Source organism: Primulina tabacum, chromosome 4 (genome assembly GCF_025594145.1).
Source record: "Primulina tabacum isolate GXHZ01 chromosome 4, ASM2559414v2, whole genome shotgun sequence".
Classification (NCBI taxonomy): domain Eukaryota; kingdom Viridiplantae; phylum Streptophyta; class Magnoliopsida; order Lamiales; family Gesneriaceae; genus Primulina; species Primulina tabacum.
Genome location: NC_134553.1, coordinates 964169 through 986182, shown reverse-complemented (window position 1 = coordinate 986182; position 22014 = coordinate 964169). Strand labels below are relative to the sequence as shown.

The following is a 22014-nucleotide window of genomic DNA, read 5'->3' as shown; positions in this document are numbered from 1 at the left end:
ATATGGTTACGCTACATCATCATATCCATCTAAGTTTATTGTTTTGCTGCAAATTGGGTCCTAGAATTGCATCCTGCAAGATATGAGCGAGAAAGGTCCTCTTAACTAAATATTCTTTGCAGGCGAACGAGAAAATAAAAAAAACCTCTTAACTACATAATTCTAAAGTAATTTTATTTTCATTTTCCTATTCAATTTCTGACACATGTCACACATCCATACAATCCCACTTGACCCACATGAGACGAAAAGATTTGTAAATGCGGAGCCACATTTCTAGAACAAAAATGTATTGCAGTTTGAGCAGGTATTTTTATCTGTGAGACAGATCAATCATACCGATATTCACAATAAAAAAGAATACTCTTGGCATAAAAAGTAGTACTTTTTCATGATGACCCAAATAAGAGACCCGTCTCATAAAATACGACCTTGCTCACACAAGTTTTTGCCTTGTAGTTTTCCAGAATCAATTTCTTTTTCTCAAACCCTAAAATATCCAGTCCCAAGTGTTTTTTTATACCAATATTCAAAAGTTCAATAAAATTGATATACATGCAAGCAATCTGAAATTGGTTATTACAACCTGAATTCGTCAAGACCAGACCTGTCAATAGGCCTCAAGAAAAACTTGGAAATATACTCCCTTACTGTAAACTCCTTGTATTTTGTGGGATTTTCTTCTGATAACAACTCTCTTATCGGCCCATAAATTCTTTCGGGAATTGTGGCACCAGTAAAGAACCCCGCGACTGAAATTCTTGGCCCCACCTGGTTGGCAACAACTCGATGATCTGGGCTTATGAACTTATCATTTGATATTATCTGAAAATACAGTAATAATATGTGACAATAAGTACTACAACAAAAATGAACAATTATCATTTATCAGGATACATGGCATTTAATTTATTACCGGTTCTGTGAAACAAGATTGATCTAATGTCATGTAAAATATGTCAGAAAAATATCAAATTTAGCATATAACTTGTTCGTGTTAAATTTCGTCTAATAACTTGGTTTTTATTTGTTTTGGTGTTTTTATGCCACAAACCACAAAAATCATCAAACATCACTTGTTTGACATTCATGTTCTCCTACATAGCTTTTGATTTATTGGATTTACGGTTTCGGACAAAAAAGAAAATCCAACGATGGATTGCAAATTTGCCCAACTAAAATTGCAATTTTTACCAACGATGATTGGAGACGTTTTTAGCTTTTTATACATTTCACATGTGCCTTTTTAACGAAGCAAGATTTTTTTTTGGGCCTGGGTCTAAGGCATTAGACACGCAAGTCGCAACTAACCTGCAACATGTCTCCAATGTTGACAACCAAACTTCCAAGCAGGGGATTCACATCAACGTACTGATTTTTATGCAGGACTTGGAGGCCTCCGATCTGGTCTTGCAGAAGAATTGTCAAGATTGACGGATCCGTGTGTTTGCTTGTGCCTAACGTTAGCTCGGGTTCAGGGCAGGGCGGGTAGTAGTGACCGATGAAAGTTCGTCCTTTGGCGCATTCCATGTCGCCTAGGCGATGTGGTTCCACATCAAGAGCTTCGGATAATAACTCGAATAGAGTTTGTGCCAATTTTGTAACTCGATCGATGTACTCCAAAGTTGATTCCCTGATGAACGTGATCGAACAAGTTCTCACCCGAGTCAAAATCGCCAAAATTTCTTTAAAAAATTCATCTTTTGAACCACATATCGTATCAAACCTACTAAATTCAAGATCAAAAAAGAAAAAAGCTCACCTGCAAATCTTGGGCAACTCATCAGGCTGAATCCGATCAGAAATCTGCAGGGAAATGGTCAACGAATCACGCCAATTAGCAGCCTTTGATCTGTACAAGTCAACGTTACTTCCATACTTCACCTTCTTCATCCTATCATCCGTATAGAAATCTCTCTTCACCTCAACATCCTGCTCATGAAACATCCTCGTCCCTTCCAACATCGAATCCAAAACCCCCACAGGAATCCCATGATTCACCACGTGGAAAAGACCCCATTCTTCGGATGCCCGTTTGATTTCAGAAACAATGGTCTTATGTTGATCATGACCTGATTCGGCTCCTCCTAGATCAATAACAGGAACTTGTAACGAATCCGAGGGGATGTGCTGCGATTCCTCGGCAAGCTCATCGGTTGGTCGAACGAAAATCTTGGGAATTTTCAGAACTCCGCTGTCAACTATCCCTTTGACGCCTGCTTTGCTTTCTTCAAAAGATTTCAGATCTTTTGTACGTTCGTAGGCTTCTGATAAAGAATTTCCGATAGCAGACAGGTTATCCATTTTTTGTGCTTAATTTACTAAGATTGAATTGGGGGAGAAGTCGAAGTTTGTGAGAGGATGGATACATACGAGGATCGGCGGAGCTTATGTCCGGGGAAGGTTGGTTAGTAGATGTCAGTTTTTTATTGATGGTCTACTGCAGCCCGATTAATAAAAATTCAATATAGTTTGGCTTCACCTTGAATTAATTTTCAAAATAAACCCTTAATTATATTAACTTTTAATTATATCCTTTAGCCCTCGTTAAATTGAGTCAAATAATTTTAGATTAAGATAATTAATCAAATTAGCCTATTAATTATGATAATAAATTTTGTTCTTAGATTAAGATAATTAATAAAATACCCTAATTATGTGAAATTCCAAATATGTTAATTAACTTTTTACATTATTTTGTATCAACACTACAAAATTATAAGATTGTAGTTTAAATTAAAATAACAAAAAATTATAACATGTTAATTCATACTAAAATTTTATTAAAATATAAAATTAAGGTATTAAAAATAAATGATTTGTAATATATTAGTCATGGTTTATTAAATTAAAATTTTATAATTATTGGCAAAAGGACATCTAAATATTTATAGATCTTGACATTTAATTTGCTTAACTCATATACTTAATTAGTGAAATGACATTGATAGTAACCTGCAATGCTCATAAAAAGAATCAAGTAGAAACTAGTAATTAACAATATGCATATATACCTATAAAAAATTAGAATAGAAAAATAATGTAAATAATTTTTCGCAAATTTTTTTTTTCAAATTAGTCTGTAAATTTTTTAAATATATTTATGGAGTAAAATATATTTATCATTAAACTTATTACTTCGCATATAATAGCATTTTAAAGATTAAAGCTCATATTTTGATATATTAATAATTTGTAAAATGTAAAAGAAAAAAAAATATATGATTTGGTACTATCATTAAATTTAAAAATCAGACTCAAATTATAAAACAAATGTAAAAGATAATTGCATAGAAAATATTTAAGAATTTAATAATTTAATAAATTTACATATTAGTATGATTATTGAAAGAATTCTTATGCTAAACTAAAAACTGAGTAATATTTATTTCAATTATTATTTGAGTAATTTTGGAAAGTAATTTGGGTCTTTTTTTTTTGGGCCATAATATTTCACTAAGTTGTAGTAGTGGGCAAAAAATTAGTTTATGGTTATTAAATTACACAAGCTTATATTATGATATGTTTAGCAAACAACACTATAGACCAACCATATATATCATTCCCCTTTCTCTATAGACCAAAATTATTCCCTTGGGTGAAATCATTTATGGCAAAAACTTATGTGAGACGGTCTCACGAGTTGTATTTTGTGATATATATATCTTATTTAGGTCAACCATATATGAAAAAGTATTACTTTTTACGTGGTTATTACTTTCTATTGTGGATATCGGTAGAGTTGACCCGTCTCACAAATAAAGATTCATGAAACCGTCTCACAAAAGACCTACTCATCGTGTATTGTGCTTTGGAATTGGACAAAACTCAGGATCTCCTCTCACATTTCTTCTCATGTAGGTGGCCTTCTATAATAAAAGTAAAAATTACAAACAACATTTATTTATTAATAAAATTAAACAACTTTATAAATCTTAGAACAACTTGAAGCATTTTAATTGGGAAATCATGCTGTGAAGATCCTTAGAACAGAAATCGGAATCATTTCAAAAGCAATTACCTTTCATTGCTATGAGGAGTCTATAAATTACCTTCCATGGTCTTCATCATACATCCAATTAATTGGGGTTTTGTAAAATACAATATTTCATATATAATTACCGTTGTTATTTTAATTAGTAGTAGCCACAACCAAATTCAGTGATGAACATTCTTCACCAGTAAGGATCTTCAAGGCGTCTATCGTCGAGTCCCACAACACGATTCCGATATTACAGAAGGCGACTGAGGTGCCGGGAGCACTAAGCAGATCAATTTTGCTGAAGGTCACATGACTTATCCATTTAATGTTATTTCCCTATACACAAGTCTGTTACTATATTCGACTTATAATTATTGATTCAGGTAGTCCCATGAAGTACGTCAAGTATCGCGTAGATGAGCTAGATGAAGAGATTCTGACGTATGGACACACATTGATCGAAGGAGATTCACTGGTGCTGGAGATTTTACTCTGAAATAAGAAGTTAAGGCAGGAAAAGAAAAGGTTCTTGCAATGTATAATGCTGTGGAGGCCTACCTTATTCAGAATCCTAATGCTTGTATATGTTTAATTTCATTTTGCTATCAACTTTCAAACGTTTTGTTCTTTGTGTCCTTGCTTTTGTTGACCTTTCGTATGGAAAAATTAAAGGATCTTGTAATATATGTATAACCAATTAATGAACTTGCTATATAATCTGTCAAATGAAGTTTTATGGCCTTCAGCTGGTTGACAAATTAAGGGTAAAAGTTTTTCATTGCATAATCCCTACCTACTACCTACCCTTACACTAAAATCAAACATTTTATAACTAACATTAATGTTGCTAACTCATTTAAAACGATTACAAAATTTATGATTAGTCTACTCAAATGGCAATTGTAATGAAAATAACATATTTAATGACGAAAACAAAGATATTTTACATTTAAACAATTAATTACATTATTTTTTATTAACCTTGTTGATGCGATGATAAGTAAATTAATACACAGAATTGAAGTTCACTTTTTCAACCGAAACAAATACATGCATGCATTAATGAAACAAAAGAAACCTCCAAACCTTAAGATCTGTACAGCCTGTATAATTTTTCTGGGAAAACATATTTATGGTCAAGCCCTTCCATTTCCCAGAATATAATTTTCAGCTGTAAGCGACCCCATAACTTCTTCAAAGGGCTGGCCACACAACAAAGTATGTAGCAAAAAACCCTCCATAGTACCAACAAAACAAATTTAATCAAATTTATAACTATGCTCTTCAAATTCTTGAATTCCATTTTTTTTTTGGCTTTGTTTCTTTAGACTAAATTGGGCACACTTGCACTGAGTCGTGCGATTAAATAAGCAAAAATAATTTTTAAGTTTAAGTGGTGACATTGATTTGTGATAATGAAAATGGCAAGAATTGAAACAAGGGCCACAAATTGAAGGAGTGGAGATGATTTGTACTGTGAACCCGATGACGATGAATACGTAGATAAGACATCGATGTAGAGCAAGGGGCGGACGTTTTTTTTTTTTTTTTTTTTTTCCACGAAGGGTGGGCAAGTTTAGATGGTTTCGAGCTCGGGACGGGACCTATCTCATTTTTGAGAGGTGCTTCACTGGACTAAGAGGTCTGTGGCGAGGCGGACATATTATTGAAGAGCGGACGTATTTTTTAAGAATCTCGAAAGCCAATATGTATCTATTAACCTTGAAACGAACATAGAGAGAATTTCTATATAACTCGACTGGGATTAATTACCACAACTTGGTGAGGTGGAAAATCTGCCATTTTAACACGTACATCAGGCTAAGAACCGAGCCTGTGTCAAGCCACCTGGGGACTGTTTAGCCACATCTTTTCAAAATTTTTTCTAAAAAAGGTTGGAGTGTTTTGATTTAATCTGTATTTTTTTATGTGGTTGTCCCATTTTCGCTATAATCGGTTGCAGTCTACCCGTTTACGTGATTATCATGCAAGTGTGGGGACATTAATGAATTTTTTAAATAAATTAATTAGATAAAATTTCGATTTTATCCTTATAAATTGACAAGTTTTGTGTTCTAGTCATTTAATTTGTACATATTTAATTTTCATCAAAAGTTTTTTTGATTTGGTCTTTTTTCGTCAGAAACCACTAAACTCATCGAATATTATTTATTTTTTGCATTAATGTTCTTCTACTAGCTCCTATGACGAGAATAAACATACACTATCCACATTAAAATAAATATAAACAAAAATAAAAGGAGAAATAAAGCAAAACAACCCTCAATATTTTAAAATGAGAGAAAAAAATATGTCAACTCTCTTTATTTTTGCTTAAATAGATTTCAATGTGTATAATATAAGTTTTATTTTTGCCACATGAGATAAACACAAGAACATTATTGTCAAATAAGAAATATTTGGTAGATTTAGTGGCTTCGGATTCAAAAAAGACAACAAATTTCACACAAATGAATGATATATAGTTGATCGAGAAAATCACTGCAAAAACTCATCCACCTAATCTACATGTTTAATGGTTAAAATTGCTCAACTTTTAAATCATCCAACTTTAGACTTCGATTTCCTTTCGTATTGCAGTACAACTAAGTTTAATTAGCGTCATAGTTGATGACAGTACCCTTTTAGTTTTAGGTATATTTCTATGTGAATACTTGGATATTTAAGGTGTACTACTGCACAAAAAGTCAAAATTTTCATGTCGAAAATTCAATTTTTTCATTTGAGTTCCACAAAAGTAACAGATGGTTAAATCCGCAACAAAAGAGCCGCATGTGCTGAGCTCCCAATGTTTTAAAGGGAGTTTCATCCACCCCATCGCAACGGGAGTGAATATATCATTCCATGCAGCATAGAATCTGTCATGTCGAAGAACAAGTTATTTTGAAGGATACATACTACTGCTCCCTTGGTTTTGATTTTTGTAGTTACGCGAATAATTTGGCCAATGCATATATGTACAATTTTGACGGTTCTACAATCAGACACTAGTGAGAAAAATGGCACTGGTACTCTTGGACCACCACCATTTTGTTATATAGCACTTTTGTTTGGACTTGTCGTCTGGAATTAAAAGGAAATTTCGACAACCCCACAAGTGATTTCTTTAATTTATAACAATATTGGACGTAATGTTAGAAAACGTATTTCAGAATTTGATTTAGTTTCGAGCATGGTTAGACTGTCATTAAGGTAATATTGTCCCACTATGTTCGATCTATATTATATGAGACCACAGACTTTATATTTATAATATATATACAACCTTTAAGAAATGATGAGACTTTCTAGATAGACCTCATTCAGATTATACAGTTTTTCATTCTAATCCTTTATGAACATACACTTATTCAATCGGAAAAGTTGTACTAATTAATTCAGAATTCTTACAACACAATTTATTATTTTAATTACTAAAATAATAATCAAAACTCTAAATCCGAATTAATTTTGATTTAGCCCCTAATGTCCTAAATGCCCAAGTACTATATTTTGACAATTAAATATATATAATTTTGAGCTTCCCTCCAAATATTTCACATATATAATTTAAACTTATTTGGAGTACATCAATTTATTAACTCTTCATCTTCTTCTTTCCGTGAGTTTAATTTTACATAGTCTTACTATGTAATATTTATCGTTAAAAATGCATAAATTTAAAGCCAAGAAACACGATCGATATTCTCAAACTTTCCAGATATGTAGCTCCAAGTGTCAAATTTAGATCTTGAAAAGGAGCAAGGGAGAAATTCCGTCAAGACCTTTGGAAAAAGAGAAGGAAACATACTCCTGCACCGTAGTTTCCCTATACTTCGGTGGATCATCTTCGGATACCAAATCCTGGATTGGTCCGTACACCTTAGAGGAAGGCCTGAAAGAAGTGCTACAGATACACGTGGACCTTGTCGCTTCGCTTCGACTCTATGCTCAACGCTTTTGAATTTGTCATTTGATATAATCTGTGTAAAGAAAAGTTCAAGAACCATTAATCTAGTTAGTATATGCAATGTAGGAACTGAGTCGGGTGCACTCGGGGTTAAGTATTAATGCTATGCTGGTGTTCAAGCACTCCATCACCTATTGCAATATCATTTTGCTTGAGCTTGATTCGTGCATATATTGAGTTACTGGGTTAGAACTCAAAAAACTCGAAGTTCAGCGCTGATACTTTGTAACAATGATTTACCTAATAAGTAGAGCTTACCTGCAACAGATCTCCAATATTAATCACTAGTGCACCGGGAACAGCAGGAATATCAATCCATTGGTTGTCAACCAAAACCTGAAGGCCACCGACGACGTCTTGTAAAAGCACCCATCATCTGTATGTTTGCTTGCTCCCAAGGTCAGTTATGGCTGTGGACAAGCTGTACAGTAATGGCCATAAATGCGAGACCATCTGCACATTCCATTTCTGTTAAACGACCTGATTTGAGACCACGAGACTCGGAAAGTAGCACGAATAACCAGAATCCTAGGCCCATCACATGTTTCGAGTACTCGATATGTATGTCTCTGTACATTAATCCGGCAGTTACCTTGTCAAAAGGATCGGAAGTAGCGCGAACAATAGGACGACTAACTATTTCTTCACCAATGTTTGACAAATAGGATTCGAATTTGTGATACTTGGTGCATGTTAAATCGACCATAATATGAAATAAAAGTTAAATATAAAAATTTAAAAATTAAATATTATAGAAAAAATAACAAAATAATATAAACAAATTACTATAACATCAGTATCATACAAAAATAATACCAGCATGTACTAATAATTTTTTCATTATATCAAATTAATATCATTCAACAAAAATGTGTTAGAATTAGAACCATAATCATAACCAAAAAAATCATATATAATAATAATATATTAATTTAATCGAATAATCGAGTCGGGTATGAATAAGATTCTTTAAGACTCGCTTTCACCCTCAAACCCGATTATCTATTTATTTGACGAGTCATATTCTCTTCCATTCGAGTCGAGTATCGTGCGTTCGAAAGAAATTGACATTCCTTTTTGACACGAGCTTTAGTGTCGTCGAATTTTTTAGCCCGCAGGTTCGGTCGAATTTGGATGACATGCTCTTTGTCGCTGAAATGGAAAGAGTGGAATTTGGAAGGAGATTGAACTCTCTTTATTCGGATGGCATAGATATTTTCTTTGGCATTCATCGGGCAATTTTTCCTTAATAACTCAAATAAGAAATCTGTCTCACAAAATACGAACCATGAGATCGTCTCACACAAATTTTTACCTTCGTTCAAAATATGGTCCCATTGTTCACGGAGAAAAAATCTTTGGAAAATATAATGCTCATTCTTAGATTTGCATCTCAAAATGGAATCAATATATAATATAAATAATAGAACAATGGTGCAGAAATAAAATAAAATTTAATAATAATTTTTAATATATAATTATTATCTAATCTGAAATTCTTTTAAAAGTCTAAAAAATTTACACTCGGAATATGTATTAAATTTAGCCCTTGTTCCCATCGGCAAAGAGGCGCAAATTTATTACCTTGTTCATCATCTTCATTAAATCTAACGGATCAACGATATGATAGACCACTCCAAATGATTGTGGGGAATCGCATCTTACCAACTACCCCGCCTACTCCAATAGTACTGCCAACAATTTTTCTCGATCCGTTTTCCTTTTAATTCAATTTTTTTTTCAACGATTCTCGGTGTGGAACATTTCCCTGCCTCCCACTCCCACACATCGAGAGAAGATTCGAAGAGCAAAAGGCAGTGAGAAACATGGGTTTCTTTTCATTTCTTGGAAGAGTGCTCTTTGCTTCGATCTTCATCTTATCTGCATGGCAAATGTAACCCAGTTCTCTTTTTCCGATTTTTTCCTCTGTTTGTTAATTGGATCTGTTGTATACTTACATATGTATGCTTATTTTAGTGCATATTTATTGATTTGAAACTCTATATTGAGAATTTTCTTGTGGTTTCTGATCTAAATCTTTTTGTGTAGGTAATTTTTTTAAAAATAACTTTTGAATGCGAGAAGATGAAAAAATTATATCTTTCTTGAGTTAGTTCTTTTTGCTAGCAGATTGGTCTTGCTGTTAATTTTTACATTGGTAGATTGAAGTTGTCCGAAGGATTGGAAAAGACGTGACTTTTAAATGGATCTTGTGTTTTGGAGAGTGCTGAGGTACCATATTTGAAGTTTTCGCTAGTAGCTTATCTTGCTTCTTATGGGCCATGAGTTTTTGTAAATTTCTTTTGGGCAATAGGGATTGTGGTTTTACTTCAGGGGATCCATGTAGAGTATCTTATCTTATGAAAAAGGGGAAGGAAGAAGTGTAGAAAGTTGTTTTCCGATAGAAGCTATGCATTTAGTTGAAGTTATTATGAGCTTAAGACATGTGGACCGAGGATAGCTCCTGCGCACCCCGTATCTGTTCCAGATCTATAGATGTAGGAGCTCTTTGGATTAGGAATTATTTTTTGGCTGTGCACTTTTTCTCTCAATTATTCAGCTTGGTTTCAATCAAGTATGCATATAAAGCTTTCTTATGGTTTTTTTTATATAATCTTTCACGAATCCAACTTCCTGGATCCATATTAGGCTGCTAATTAATAACTAAATGTCTAAAAGGCTATAACAACTCTGACTTAAGAATGAAGCCAATGAATAGGGAGTTTAAGGAACAGATGGATGAAATTACCAAATGGTTTTGTCTCAAAGTTCATTCTGGGCCTGGTATGTTCTTCCATGGGAAAAATCCTTGTGTTTTTCTTCATCGCAACTATTATAGAATCGTGTAAATTTGGTCGTATGCAGTAACACCTATTTTTTTGCGTGCTTATTTAATGATTGATTGAAGTACGGTTAATGTGATCACTGAAAATTCTTGCAACTTGTAGTTTAGTATTTTCTTCGTTAGATAACTCTTTTCTATCTACTGCCTGTTGACCCCCCATCCCCTCCTCTCTCCTTTCAAGGAATAAAATATAATTTGGATTCACCACTGAGCAAACTTGGCATTATATACCAAATATTTCTTTGAAAGTTTTTACATTTGGAGTGCTATGAAGTTTTGGTGAAGTTAGGAATGAGCATTTGTTGAGCATATGACATCAATTGGATGGACTCATTCTTTCAGAAATTTTGTCCTAGTATAAGTTGAAGGCAGTGGTGTTCATGAGAAGTTATTAAATAGAATTTACTATTTAATCACTTTAATTTGTTCGTCCGAGTGAGTTTTTTTTCGAAACCATCCTACTAAAGAATTTGTTTTACATTAAAAATTGTCAAGAATACTAGTGAATATAAGGTGGGAAACCAATGGTAACACAGTAGAATCCTGAAAGACCCAAGTCATGGAAGATGTTCTTTTTGCTGCTGATGTCAAGTGTTAAATATGGTTTCCAGGAAAAGCCCATGTAGACTGGCAAGAAAAGGCAGTCTAACAATTACTAAATTGTGACTTTTGGAATCATAATGTCAGAATTAAGCAAAAATTATATATTGGATTTGCCATTTAGGCTAATTATGTTTCATTGATAAGATCGTCAAACATTTACACCTTTTACTATTTGGTTTTTTTATGTGTTGTGTATGATGTACTGTACATCCTCATAATTTCCAGTTTGCGTACATCTTTTTTTATGTTGCTTTCTACCAATGTGGCTTGCATTTTTTAGGTTCAACGAATTTGGAGAGGATGGTGGACCTGCGGCAAAAGAATGGGCTCCAAAGCTCGGGCTTGTCAAGAAATCGATCGAGGGAAAAATTGGGAAAAACAATTTGTACTCTGATGTAAAGCCTCTAGCATTCTCGATCCTCAATCCATTCATTGATAGTGTTGCTCCAAAAAAAAAGGAAAAAGAAACTATTGTTCTTTCATCATTCTGTGGATGTTGATTGTGGTTATGTACGTTTTGCAGGCTAGGACTTTTGTTGCTACCTGTATTTTTTTGAAGGGATTTGGAGGTCTTTTATTTGTTCTAGGCAGCAGTTTTGGTGCTTTTCTTTTGGTAAGATCTTCTGATCCTACGTTGATTTTGATTTGAAGGAGTTCCATTGGTTACCCTAAGTGTTTACTTACTTTCTTATCGATGATGCAGATGTTCTACTTGATTTTGACGACTCCCATCTTGTATGACTATTATAACTATGGTATAGGCGAGCCAAAATTTTTCACACTCTTGCACGAGTTCCTCCAGGTAATGTTGAAACCATCGTGCCCATAACAAAAAATCAGATACTAATTTTGGTACCATCTCCCCTATTGTTAAGGAACATCAGAAACCGACCACTCAAGAAGCTATATACTCATACATGCAGAAGATCACAACTCCATCATCTAGAAGCCTCTAGATTTATCTTCCGTTGTAATTAACTTGTTATTCTTTTTTACTCTTTTATCCTTGGTAATTGTAAATATATAACTCCTGTTTTTTGATCTAACTCATATAGAAAAGAGGACTACAATTTACAGAGCCATTTTCCCGTTCTTTTATTTTTCTATCTTGGTATCAGAGCATTAATGGCGGAAGCCACCTCACATGGAGAATCAAGCTCAGTCACAGCATCCAATCTCAACACTAACCTCATGATCTTAAATCCCTCCAACCAAATCAATCCCACCAAACTCACCGATGATAATTTTCTCCTCTGGCAACTCCAAGTGCTGGCCGGAATTCGAGGACTGGGTCTTGATATGTATCTCGATCCTCAATCACCCATCCCACCCAGCTTCATACCCGGTGAAAATGGCACTGATATTCCGAATCCTCTTCACCTTGCTTGGTCCAGGCAGGATCAACTTCTTTTTTCATTCCTTCTGGCCTCCATGACCGAAGGAATTCAGAGTCAGATGATTGGGTGTTCCTCGTCTGCTCAAGTCTGGATTCGAGTTTCTACCATGTTTGCTACTCGCTCAAAAGCGAGAATGATGCAATACAAACTCCAACTACAGACCCTCAAGAAAGGTAGTCTTAGCATGAAGGACTATCTTGGCAAAATGAAAAATTATGTTGACTCGCTGCGTGCGGGCACCATATATCAGATGATGATCAGGTTCTTTATATTTTGGGTGGTGTTGGAATGGAATACGACTCGGTCGTTGTTCATGTCACCTCTCGAGTTGAACAAATTTCCCCTTCGGAGGTTAGTGCTCTTCTTTTATCTCATGAAGGGCGTATTGAGTCATACACTGTCAATATGGATGGCACCACACCTATAGCGAACCTCTCTACTTTCACTCCTGGCAAAGGTCGTCCATCGTCATCATCTTCTAGCTCCCCCTCTCGTGGCAGAGGTCGTGGACGATTTGTGCGGGGTGGTCGACGAAGCTGGTCTAATAGTAGCAACAATCGTCCTATTTGTCAGATTTGCGGATACTCTGGCCACATTGCCGAGAAATGCTATTATCGTTTTGACAAGGAATTCATTTCACAGCCACGAAATTCAGGAAATCACTACACACATCCTTCTTCTAATAAGTCTGAAACACCACCAACTGCTGCAGTGGCTGTGGCGAACTCAGAGAATCTCAATGATGACTGGTGGTTCCTGGATTCTGGAGCTTCTCACCATGTCACCAATGATCTCGCTAACCTTGCTCTCAGTTCTGAATACACCGGCGGAGGTAAAGTTCTCATGGGGAATGGAACAGGTTTGCCTATCACTCATATTGGTTCTTCATCTTTTTTGACTCATGATTCAAACCACACATTATTCCTGAATCATCTTCTTCGAGTCCCTCATATATCTAAAAACTTGCTTAGCGTTAGCAAATTTGCTCAAGACAATGATGTCTATTTTGAGTTTCATCCCTCTTTTTGTGTTGTGAAGGACCTAGCGACGGGAACCACCTTCCTCAAAGGCACCTTACATGAAGGCCTTTATAAGTTCCCCTTGGGCAAACCAGCTAGCTCATCTACTCACTCTGCCACAAGCGTGCATACCCCTCCTTTCCCAGCGGTCTCTTTCTTCAATCAAGTGAACCCTCAACACTTAATCAATGGCATTATAGATTAGGCCATCCTATGCTTTCCACTGTAAAGCACATTTTATCCAATTGTAATATCCCTTTTTCAAGAAATGAAAAATTTGTTTTCTGCCCAATTTGTGAATTAGGCAAAAGTCATCGCCTTCCATTTCCTTCGTCCTTAACCTGTTACAACAAGCCACTTCAGTTAATATATTCTGATGTATGGGGTCCTGCTTACACCACTTCAACTAATGGCTTTAAATATTACATCAGTTTTGTGGATGCCTATAGTCGATACACCTGGATATACTTTCTCAAAGCTAAATCTGAGGTGTTCCAAATTTTCCAACAATTTAAGACCCATGCTGAACTACAATATGATACCAAAATCAAAATTCTTCAAACTGATTGGGGTGGTGAATATAGACCGTTAACTCCCTTCTTCCAAAAATATGGGATTCATCATCGCCTCTCCTGTCCACACACTTCACAACAAAATGGTGTTGTCGAAAGAAAGCATCGTCATATAGTTGATGTTGGTCTTTCTCTCCTTGCTCACGCTCACATGCCTATAAAATTTTGGGACGATGCTTTTTCTACCGCTGTTTTTCTCATTAATCGTCTTCCTAATTCTGCCATTCAAGGAGCTGCTCCTCTCAAGAAATTATCAAATCTTGACCCAGATTATTCCCTTCTTCGTGTCTTTGGGTGCTTGTGTTTTCCCTATCTTCGAGTCTACAATACCCATAAACTTGAGTTTAGGTCTAAACCATGCGCCTTTCTTGGCTATAGCAACAAACATAAAGGGTATAAATGCCTCAGTCAAGATGGTTGTATCTACATCTCTCGCCATGTTAAGTTTGACGAGTCTTCTTTTCCTTTTCTCGTTACTCACTCTGAAAAATCTCTTCATACAGAGACTTCCAATCTTCCTTTACCAATTCTTCCTGTCACCTCTTCGTTCCACTCTCCATTTCACTCACCCTCCCCAACTCCTGCCCCTCCCAACAACACCTCCGAGATTTCCTTTTCATCTCCAGCATACAATTCAAGCTCATCACCTTCCCTCCCTATTTCTTCCCCTGATGAGCAACCTGTTCCTCCCCCTACGAATGTGCACTCCATGGTCACTCGGTCCAAAGCAGGTATTTTCAAACCAAAGGTGTACACTTCTCAACTTACATCTATTCATGAACCAGCCACTACACATGATGCCTTAACACATCCAGCTTGGTGTCATGCTATGAAAGCTGAATACAACGCTTTAATCCAAAATAAAACTTGGGTTCTAGTTCCAGCACCAACCAACACACCAATCATTGGATGCAAGTGGGTTTTTAAAATCAAAACACATCCCGATGGAACTGTGGCCCGGTACAAAGCCCGCCTTGTTGCTAAGGGATATTCGCAAACTGCTGGACTCGATTACACTGAGACATTCAGTCCAGTTATAAAGCCTACCACAATTCGTGTTGTTCTCACCATTGCTCTTTCTTACGGATGGTCTATTCAACAACTTGATGTTGATAATGCTTTCCTCAATGGTACTCTTAATGAGCTTATCTATATGCAGCAGCCTCCTGGCTTCGAACAACATTGTCATGGTAAACAACTTGTGTGTCAACTACACAAAGCGATCTATGGGCTCAAACAAGCCCCTCGTGCTTGGTTTGACAAGCTGAGATTTGCCCTGATACATTTGGGATTCATCCAATCAAAGGCCGATGCCTCTCTCTTTGTTAAACATGCCAAAGGTTTGATTATCTATATCTTGGTTTATGTCGATGACATTATAATCACAGGTAACAAGGCTGCTCCAATCCAGGATTTTATATGTCAATTAAATTCAAAATTCTCCTTGAAACATTTGGGCAATCTCTCGTATTTTCTGGGCATTGAAGTATCAAGGCCCTCTTCTACTGGCTTATTCTTGTCTCAAATTAAATACATACATGATCTACTGAAAAAAACGAATATGGACAAAGCAAAATCATTACCCACTCCTATGGTATCCGGGTTAAGGCTTTCTTCCAAAGATGCAGAATCTTTTTCTGATGCAACACTGTATCGTAGCATTGTGGGTGCTCTTCAATATCTCACCATAACACGACCGGATATCGCATACAGTGTGAATAAAGCTTGTCAGTACATGCAAAGTCCTTGTCTTTCTCATTGGAAGGCCGTTAAGCGCATCCTTCGTTATCTTAATGGAACCTCAACTCATGGACTTCATCTTACTGCTGCCTCTAAGCTCTCCCTTCATGGTTTTTGTGATGCGGATTGGGCCAATGATCCCGATGACAGGCGTTCAACATCTGGATTTTGCTGGTTTCTCGGAAACTCACCTATCACCTGGTGCTCAAAGAAACAATCGGTTGTTTCCCGTTCAAGTACTGAAGCAGAATATCGTAGCCTTGCAAATGCCACTTCAGAATTACCATGGCTTCAGTCTCTGCTCACTGAACTTCATATTAACAGCCGTGTTTCACCCATCCTATGGTGTGACAATATTAGTACAATATCGTTGAGTGCAAATCCTGTACTACATTCTAAATATAAACATTTTGAGTTAGATCTTTTCTTTGTTCGTGAGAAAGTTCTGGCTAAGCAACTCAATGTTCAGTTTGTTCCCTCCTCTGATCAAATTGCAGATGTCTTCACAAAACCATTAGCTTCTCACAATTTTCATCGATTTCGATCCAAGCTCAGCATTCTGGACAAACCAACGCTGACCTTGCGGGGGAATGTTAAGGAACATCAGAAACCGACCACTCAAGAAGCCATATACTCACACATGCAGAAGATCACAACTCCATCATCTAGAAGCCTCTAGATTTATCTTCCGTTGTAACTAACTTGTTATTATTTTTTACTCTTTTATCCTTGGTAATTGTAAATATATAACTCCTGTTTTTTGATCTAACTCATATAGAAAAGAGGACTACAATTTACAGAGCCATTTTCCCGTTCTTTTATTTTTCTATCTCCTATGATGGCTTTTTGCCTCAACTTCCGTCGCAAGTACCTGTCATATTAAGGTGGGTTCCCATGCACAGAGACGAGAAAAAAATAGACCACTTCAGAAAGAATCAGCTCCTGGATTCAAGTATACAGAAAGATCAAACGCACTATAAAATCACTTCGTCATTCTTTTTTGTATCATTTACGATCTCTGGCTCTGAGTGATTTGATTTGGCTTTTATTGGCAGTGTGTGGCATTCCTTGGTGCATTACTTTTTTTCTTGGGAATGAAGAACTCGATTTTGAGGAAGCAACAGAAGAAAAAGGCCCCAAAAGCGAAGGCATCTTGATAGTGAGATAAGAAAAACAGACTTGGGATTGGAATGAAGTGCAGTTAGTTCACAAATCGACCTTTTTGATGTTGGCTTCTATGATTTTTTCTATTTCATTCGAAGTCGATTTTGATCCTGCACAAGTATTGGTTATCCCTTGTTGGAAAAGTGTTCATAGACATGGATATCATCAACCTTACGATTCTTCTTTTCATGTTTCTTCTCAATACACTGTCCATCATTGGATGGCATCTATGCCTGTTGCGAGGTTGATTGTGAGATTTGAGTATTCAAGTGATTTTCATGCTTCACATTTTTTGTTTTGCTTTAATTGTTAAGTCTTAGGGGCAATGTCAATGCAGGGGTGAATTCACTAGAAAATTCGAACTTAATCGTGAAAATTTTAATATTTTGGGATTGCTCGGCCCTACGTCCCTTTTTAAGCCCGACCCATTAAATACCTGTTCAAAATTCGAAGGGCATGAACCATCATAGTCTAATTGTTTTCGATATCTATTAAAATGTAACACATGTGGGGCCCATTAGAGTATGGTCGGCTCCTTCCCGAATACATTATCGGTCCTAGCCATCTCTAACCACAAACAAAAGAATATTTTGGAAATATTATTTTTAATTTACATATATTAATTATTATATTTTATTTAATATATTTTTAATTTAAATACGAATATGTATAATAAATATACATAAAAAAAATTAAAAAAAAAAAAGAAATTTGGCGCAGGAAGAAGGGGGCATTGGATAAACTAAAACTGCACTAAAATATTGTTTTTTGTCATTTTGGTGCAACTTTATAGATGTTTAAGTCACTTAAATTTTTTTTTTCCCAATTAACACGATGTAAATTCAGCCGGCCGAGGCAGGTGATGAATGAAGCAATAGCTTTACATTACTCTTGTTCTTCCACTTCGTGAACTGATCACCGTCCCATGGTAAGCACTAAAAATCCTCTCACGAAATTATTTTGGAGTTTATTGACCGGAATTTTATTCTGATGCACTCAGGATTACGTTAGGACGATTGTTCCCTCTCAACTCCTCGCCGAGCGGGGCTCCAACCTCGTTGTAATAAAACCCAGGTACGAACAAAATCATTGTTTGCTTTCGATTCTTAATTTTAATTCTTCTAAAAAAATTATGAATTTTTTGTGTGGTTGATTTAGGTTCAGCTAATGTAAGAGTAGAACTACCACAACAGGATGCCGTTTACTATTCCGCATTCCATTGCTAGACGCACATCGCAAGTGCATAAAAAACGTTCAAGATCAGGTAACTGATTTATTTTCTCAGATGTCGGGAGTTTTTAGCTTAGAGCTTTGATATTTATCACTTGCCTCAATTTTCATCCCCGTCTTGCAGTTGCTTAATTCTCAGGTTGCCACGGCGCAACACATGGAACGGGAAAGGGCTTATGATATTGTTAGTTGAAAATTTTAAAATAAGTTAACTGATTGGAAGATTCAAGAATCTGCCTTTTTGTGTTCGTTGTTCTCATGTACTGGTATGGTGCTCTTTATATATGTCAAATCATCAGATTGCATCATTACTGAAAATTCGGTTTTTGGATGAAGAAATGGCCAACAATCATTACCCTCAGAAGGTAACGTCTTTGCAGAGAAATTGTATTATTAACTGGCTTTTTTTAAAAAAAATTTTGGTATATTGGTGTTTTGCGTTTCTGTTGATCATAAAGGTTATTGGGATAATAGTTTGAAATCTTTATTTTGCAGATGCCTCGTGTGGATGCATTTCCTTCTCAAAGTAAAGACAGAAAAGAGACTGTTATTCCATGGACTGACGTGTTTGAGGAAGGCATGTATTCATCTTTAGCGGATGTAAAATAGGATACTTGGGTGCTTCACTTTCATACTTGTCCTTATTAAGTCTTGCTATCTATTAAGAATTGTGTTGAAACATATTGTTTATGTTCCTCCATTATGGTTTTGCACGTGTGGAGTTTAGAAGCACCAATCAGTTGTTTCTATGATAGTTAAACTCATTATATTTTCCCATTGTTATTTTCCTTAATGCTTACTTGACAGTATAGCCTTTGTTTTCCTCTAGCTTCTATCTAAAAAATGTTAATTATTCTGTCGAGTGGCTTGAGTTTAGGAGTCAGATCTTATTTTCCTTGTCAGCTATTTGTTTTAGTTGTTTACTAGTGATTCATTGTCATTTATATTGGGTATATTTTAATTTTATTCCTATTACTCTTTGTTCATTTGATTTATTTGGTTGAAGGATTTTGGTACTTCTCATGGGGTTTCTGGGATTTGCATGCAGATCCAGATACATGATATTAATTGCTTCATTTGATTGTAAATGTTTCAGAAATTTTTTATTGATCTGCCAATTGATATTGTTTGTTTCTGCAAGGTGGCTGTGCACTTACTTAAGTCCCATGTAGTGACAACACTCTGATTCATTTCCTTCTGCATTATTACGCGGTGTCATGGGAAAGTCTGTTAATTCTTTAGTCTACTCCACTGAGCCTAAGTACAGGGAGTACATTTGTGGTGAAGAAGCTCTTAGAATATCTCCAAGTGAACCATATGTCTTGCGCCGTCCTATTCGCAGAGGTCACCTTAACATATCTCTTCATTTGTGGTTTGTTCTATTCTACTTGGAAGTTTTTTCTTTTTTATGGCTTGCAGAGAAGAGAATCAGCTATCTCAGAGACGACTGCAAAAAAGCTAAAAATAGAGCATACATACAAAGATCCTCGAATTTGTTTCAGGTTCCCTTGCCGATACGTTTTTCTCGAACATCTTTCAATATAAGGGTATACAATATTGTCATATCACTTGCCTGAACTTATCATTTAGCTCTATGTTTTCTGTCCCAGGGTATTGCATGCTATTCCCTCTCATGAAGCTATTGATACAGTGGAGGTCCGTAGTTCTTGTCTCAGAAATTAACTACTATAAAATGCACGTTGAACTCGAATTAGGAAGGCCTAGAAATCTTGAAAAAATGTAAGCAAATTCCCATCGAAGGCATTGTCTCTGATGTTATATATTAACCTAAACCACAAAAAAAGACTACTAGAAACATGCTATGTAAATCCTTTTTATGTTTATAGAATCTCGGTGTTGATTAATTATAGAAGTGCAGAGTACTGTCGAGAGAGAATCAATTGTGATGTGTTTTATTTGAATTTATTTCGCTCTTCCCTTATGATGATGGATTTCTACGAAATGCTCAACTACTGTCATAAATTTGATTTTTGCAACACTGACAGGGTTTTGCAATCAAGAACAAATCCTGCCTTTGTGTCATGGAAAGGTGGAGTGATGAGTTCTTGCTATACGTGTACTTTGTTTCTCCCAAATAACTCACAAGTTCTTTTGTAAACATGATATAAGACAAGTTTTTCATGCATGGTGTTCAATAGTATCTGCTCAAGAGTAAGTGCTGCCATTAACTTGCCATGTCATCCTGGTGCAGATACTGGGTGTCCTCGATTTCAAGCGAGATGCCTGGATACGTCGCGATGACCTGATCAAGAATGGGAAGCTGTAGAAAGTACAAGGATTCTTGACTTCTTCCAATCCATGTGTTGCATAAATTCTTGACCTAGTGATGCACATATTATTACCCTATTTCTAGTTTAGTTCAGAGAGAAGTATTCATGGCTTTTTAAGAATTGCAAGTTTTCTTTACAATCCAAATTAATCGTAACCGTTGGTAGTTTGAGAAGATTCTAGTTCACGTAAACATGAGAATAGGCATGAGCCAGTCACATCATTACATGCATACAACAATATTTGTATTCATATTATTTTCAACACCGTCTCTCTTCTTTAACGACCTTTGACTGAAAAGAATTTGATTCTGCCATTGACTATTTTCTCCCACGCGTGTAATCCACGTGCCCCATAGCTATAAACCCCCAACTCCATTCCACCACCAATCTCTAATCCTCCTCATATTTCTCTCATTTGATTGCTCCCCAAAAATCAAATCAAAAGATATATGGCGGACATGGGGAATAGAGATCTGGCATCGAGGCGCCAATCGAGCAGGCTGCAGAGGAAGGCTCCAGCTTCGATACAGATTAGTCCGGCGAAGGAATGGAAAGCGGCGATACCTCTCTTATCGCCGTTGGTCCAGTCGATGATTTTGAACAATGTGACGGATGAGACAAAGGCTTTTTGTGTTAACGGTCAGACGAAGGTGGTGACGGTGGCAGGTGGTTGCTCCCGCCACACCTCGAACTTTCTAACATTTTTTATATTAATAAACAAAACAAAATAATGATTAAGTTTTCTTATTTTTAATATTTTTTTACATTTAATTTTCTCACAATATATGCTAAATATTATTAATTACTGTTATGATCATTGTTATTTTGAGATTAATTGTTAAATACTATATTAAATTTTCTTTTTTTACTTTTGACTAACTATTATTTAACTATGTTAAAAAATTCGATTTTTGCCCCCAACCAAGAAAATCTAGCTCTGTCCTTGTAACATGGTATCAAAATGAAATGTCTGGTGCTACGTTATCACTTGGGTGAAATAAGACCAAAAACTAAATAAAATAACTAAATTACATGATCAAGTGTTAATTCTGATTAATTAATTAATTAGTAGATCCTTATGACATTGTCTCACATATCTTTATACGTGAGACGCGTCAACCCTACTCATATTTACAATAATAAGTAATATTTTTGGCATAAAAAATAATATTTTTCATTGGTGATCCAAATATATATAATA

General features: G+C 35.7%; 3 protein-coding genes and 1 pseudogene across 4 annotated transcripts; 2 read left to right on the top strand and 2 right to left on the bottom strand.

The window, feature by feature from the left end:
* Nucleotides 1-45: 45 nt before the first annotated feature.
* LOC142542177 (1-aminocyclopropane-1-carboxylate oxidase homolog 1-like) lies at nucleotides 46-2545 on the bottom strand. Its single transcript, XM_075648669.1, has 4 exons — nucleotides 1763-2545; nucleotides 1312-1633; nucleotides 587-825; nucleotides 46-73 (listed from the first exon to the last, which is right to left on the bottom strand). The coding sequence occupies exons 1-4, from the start codon at nucleotides 2302-2304 to the stop codon at nucleotides 61-63; spliced, it is 1116 nt and encodes a 371-aa protein (XP_075504784.1). The 5' UTR covers nucleotides 2305-2545; the 3' UTR covers nucleotides 46-60.
* Nucleotides 2546-7218: 4673 nt separating this feature from the next.
* Nucleotides 7219-8658, bottom strand: LOC142541309 (deacetoxyvindoline 4-hydroxylase-like; annotated as a pseudogene).
* Nucleotides 8659-9492: 834 nt separating this feature from the next.
* LOC142542174 (uncharacterized) lies at nucleotides 9493-17567 on the top strand. Its single transcript, XM_075648666.1, has 5 exons — nucleotides 9493-9846; nucleotides 11681-11795; nucleotides 11924-12013; nucleotides 12104-12202; nucleotides 17184-17567. The coding sequence occupies exons 1-5, from the start codon at nucleotides 9779-9781 to the stop codon at nucleotides 17283-17285; spliced, it is 474 nt and encodes a 157-aa protein (XP_075504781.1). The 5' UTR covers nucleotides 9493-9778; the 3' UTR covers nucleotides 17286-17567.
* Nucleotides 17568-17686: 119 nt separating this feature from the next.
* LOC142542175 (uncharacterized) lies at nucleotides 17687-21297 on the top strand. 2 transcript variants are annotated; one of them, XM_075648668.1, is made up of 9 exons: nucleotides 17687-18220; nucleotides 18293-18366; nucleotides 18451-18556; nucleotides 18647-18706; nucleotides 18822-18887; nucleotides 19018-20024; nucleotides 20133-20178; nucleotides 20529-20572; nucleotides 20735-21297. In XM_075648668.1, the coding sequence occupies exons 6-9, from the start codon at nucleotides 19840-19842 to the stop codon at nucleotides 20787-20789; spliced, it is 330 nt and encodes a 109-aa protein (XP_075504783.1). In that variant the 5' UTR covers nucleotides 17687-18220; nucleotides 18293-18366; nucleotides 18451-18556; nucleotides 18647-18706; nucleotides 18822-18887; nucleotides 19018-19839; the 3' UTR covers nucleotides 20790-21297. The 2 variants fall into 2 exon arrangements, with proteins under 2 accessions (XP_075504783.1, XP_075504782.1); XM_075648667.1 differs by having other exon boundaries at nucleotides 20529-20599.
* Nucleotides 21298-22014: the final 717 nt, after the last annotated feature.

Coding starts and splice junctions, on each gene's coding strand:
- LOC142542177 (XM_075648669.1), bottom strand. CDS start 2,304: ATGGATAACCTGTCTGCTATCGGAAATTCTTTATCAGAAGCCTACGAA. Junction 1,634..1,762: donor GAGTTGCCCAAGATTTGCAG/GTGAGCTTTTTT, acceptor CACGTTCATCAG/GGAATCAACTTTGGAGTACA. Junction 826..1,311: donor ACATTGGAGACATGTTGCAG/GTTAGTTGCGAC, acceptor CTGTATTTTCAG/ATAATATCAAATGATAAGTT.
- LOC142542174 (XM_075648666.1), top strand. CDS start 9,779: ATGGGTTTCTTTTCATTTCTTGGAAGAGTGCTCTTTGCTTCGATCTTC. Junction 9,847..11,680: donor ATCTTATCTGCATGGCAAAT/GTAACCCAGTTC, acceptor TGCATTTTTTAG/GTTCAACGAATTTGGAGAGG. Junction 12,014..12,103: donor GTTTTGGTGCTTTTCTTTTG/GTAAGATCTTCT, acceptor TCGATGATGCAG/ATGTTCTACTTGATTTTGAC.
- LOC142542175 (XM_075648667.1), top strand. CDS start 19,840: ATGTCTTGCGCCGTCCTATTCGCAGAGGTCACCTTAACATATCTCTTC. Junction 20,025..20,132: donor GATCCTCGAATTTGTTTCAG/GTTCCCTTGCCG, acceptor TTTCTGTCCCAG/GGTATTGCATGCTATTCCCT. Junction 20,179..20,528: donor AAGCTATTGATACAGTGGAG/GTCCGTAGTTCT, acceptor CAACACTGACAG/GGTTTTGCAATCAAGAACAA.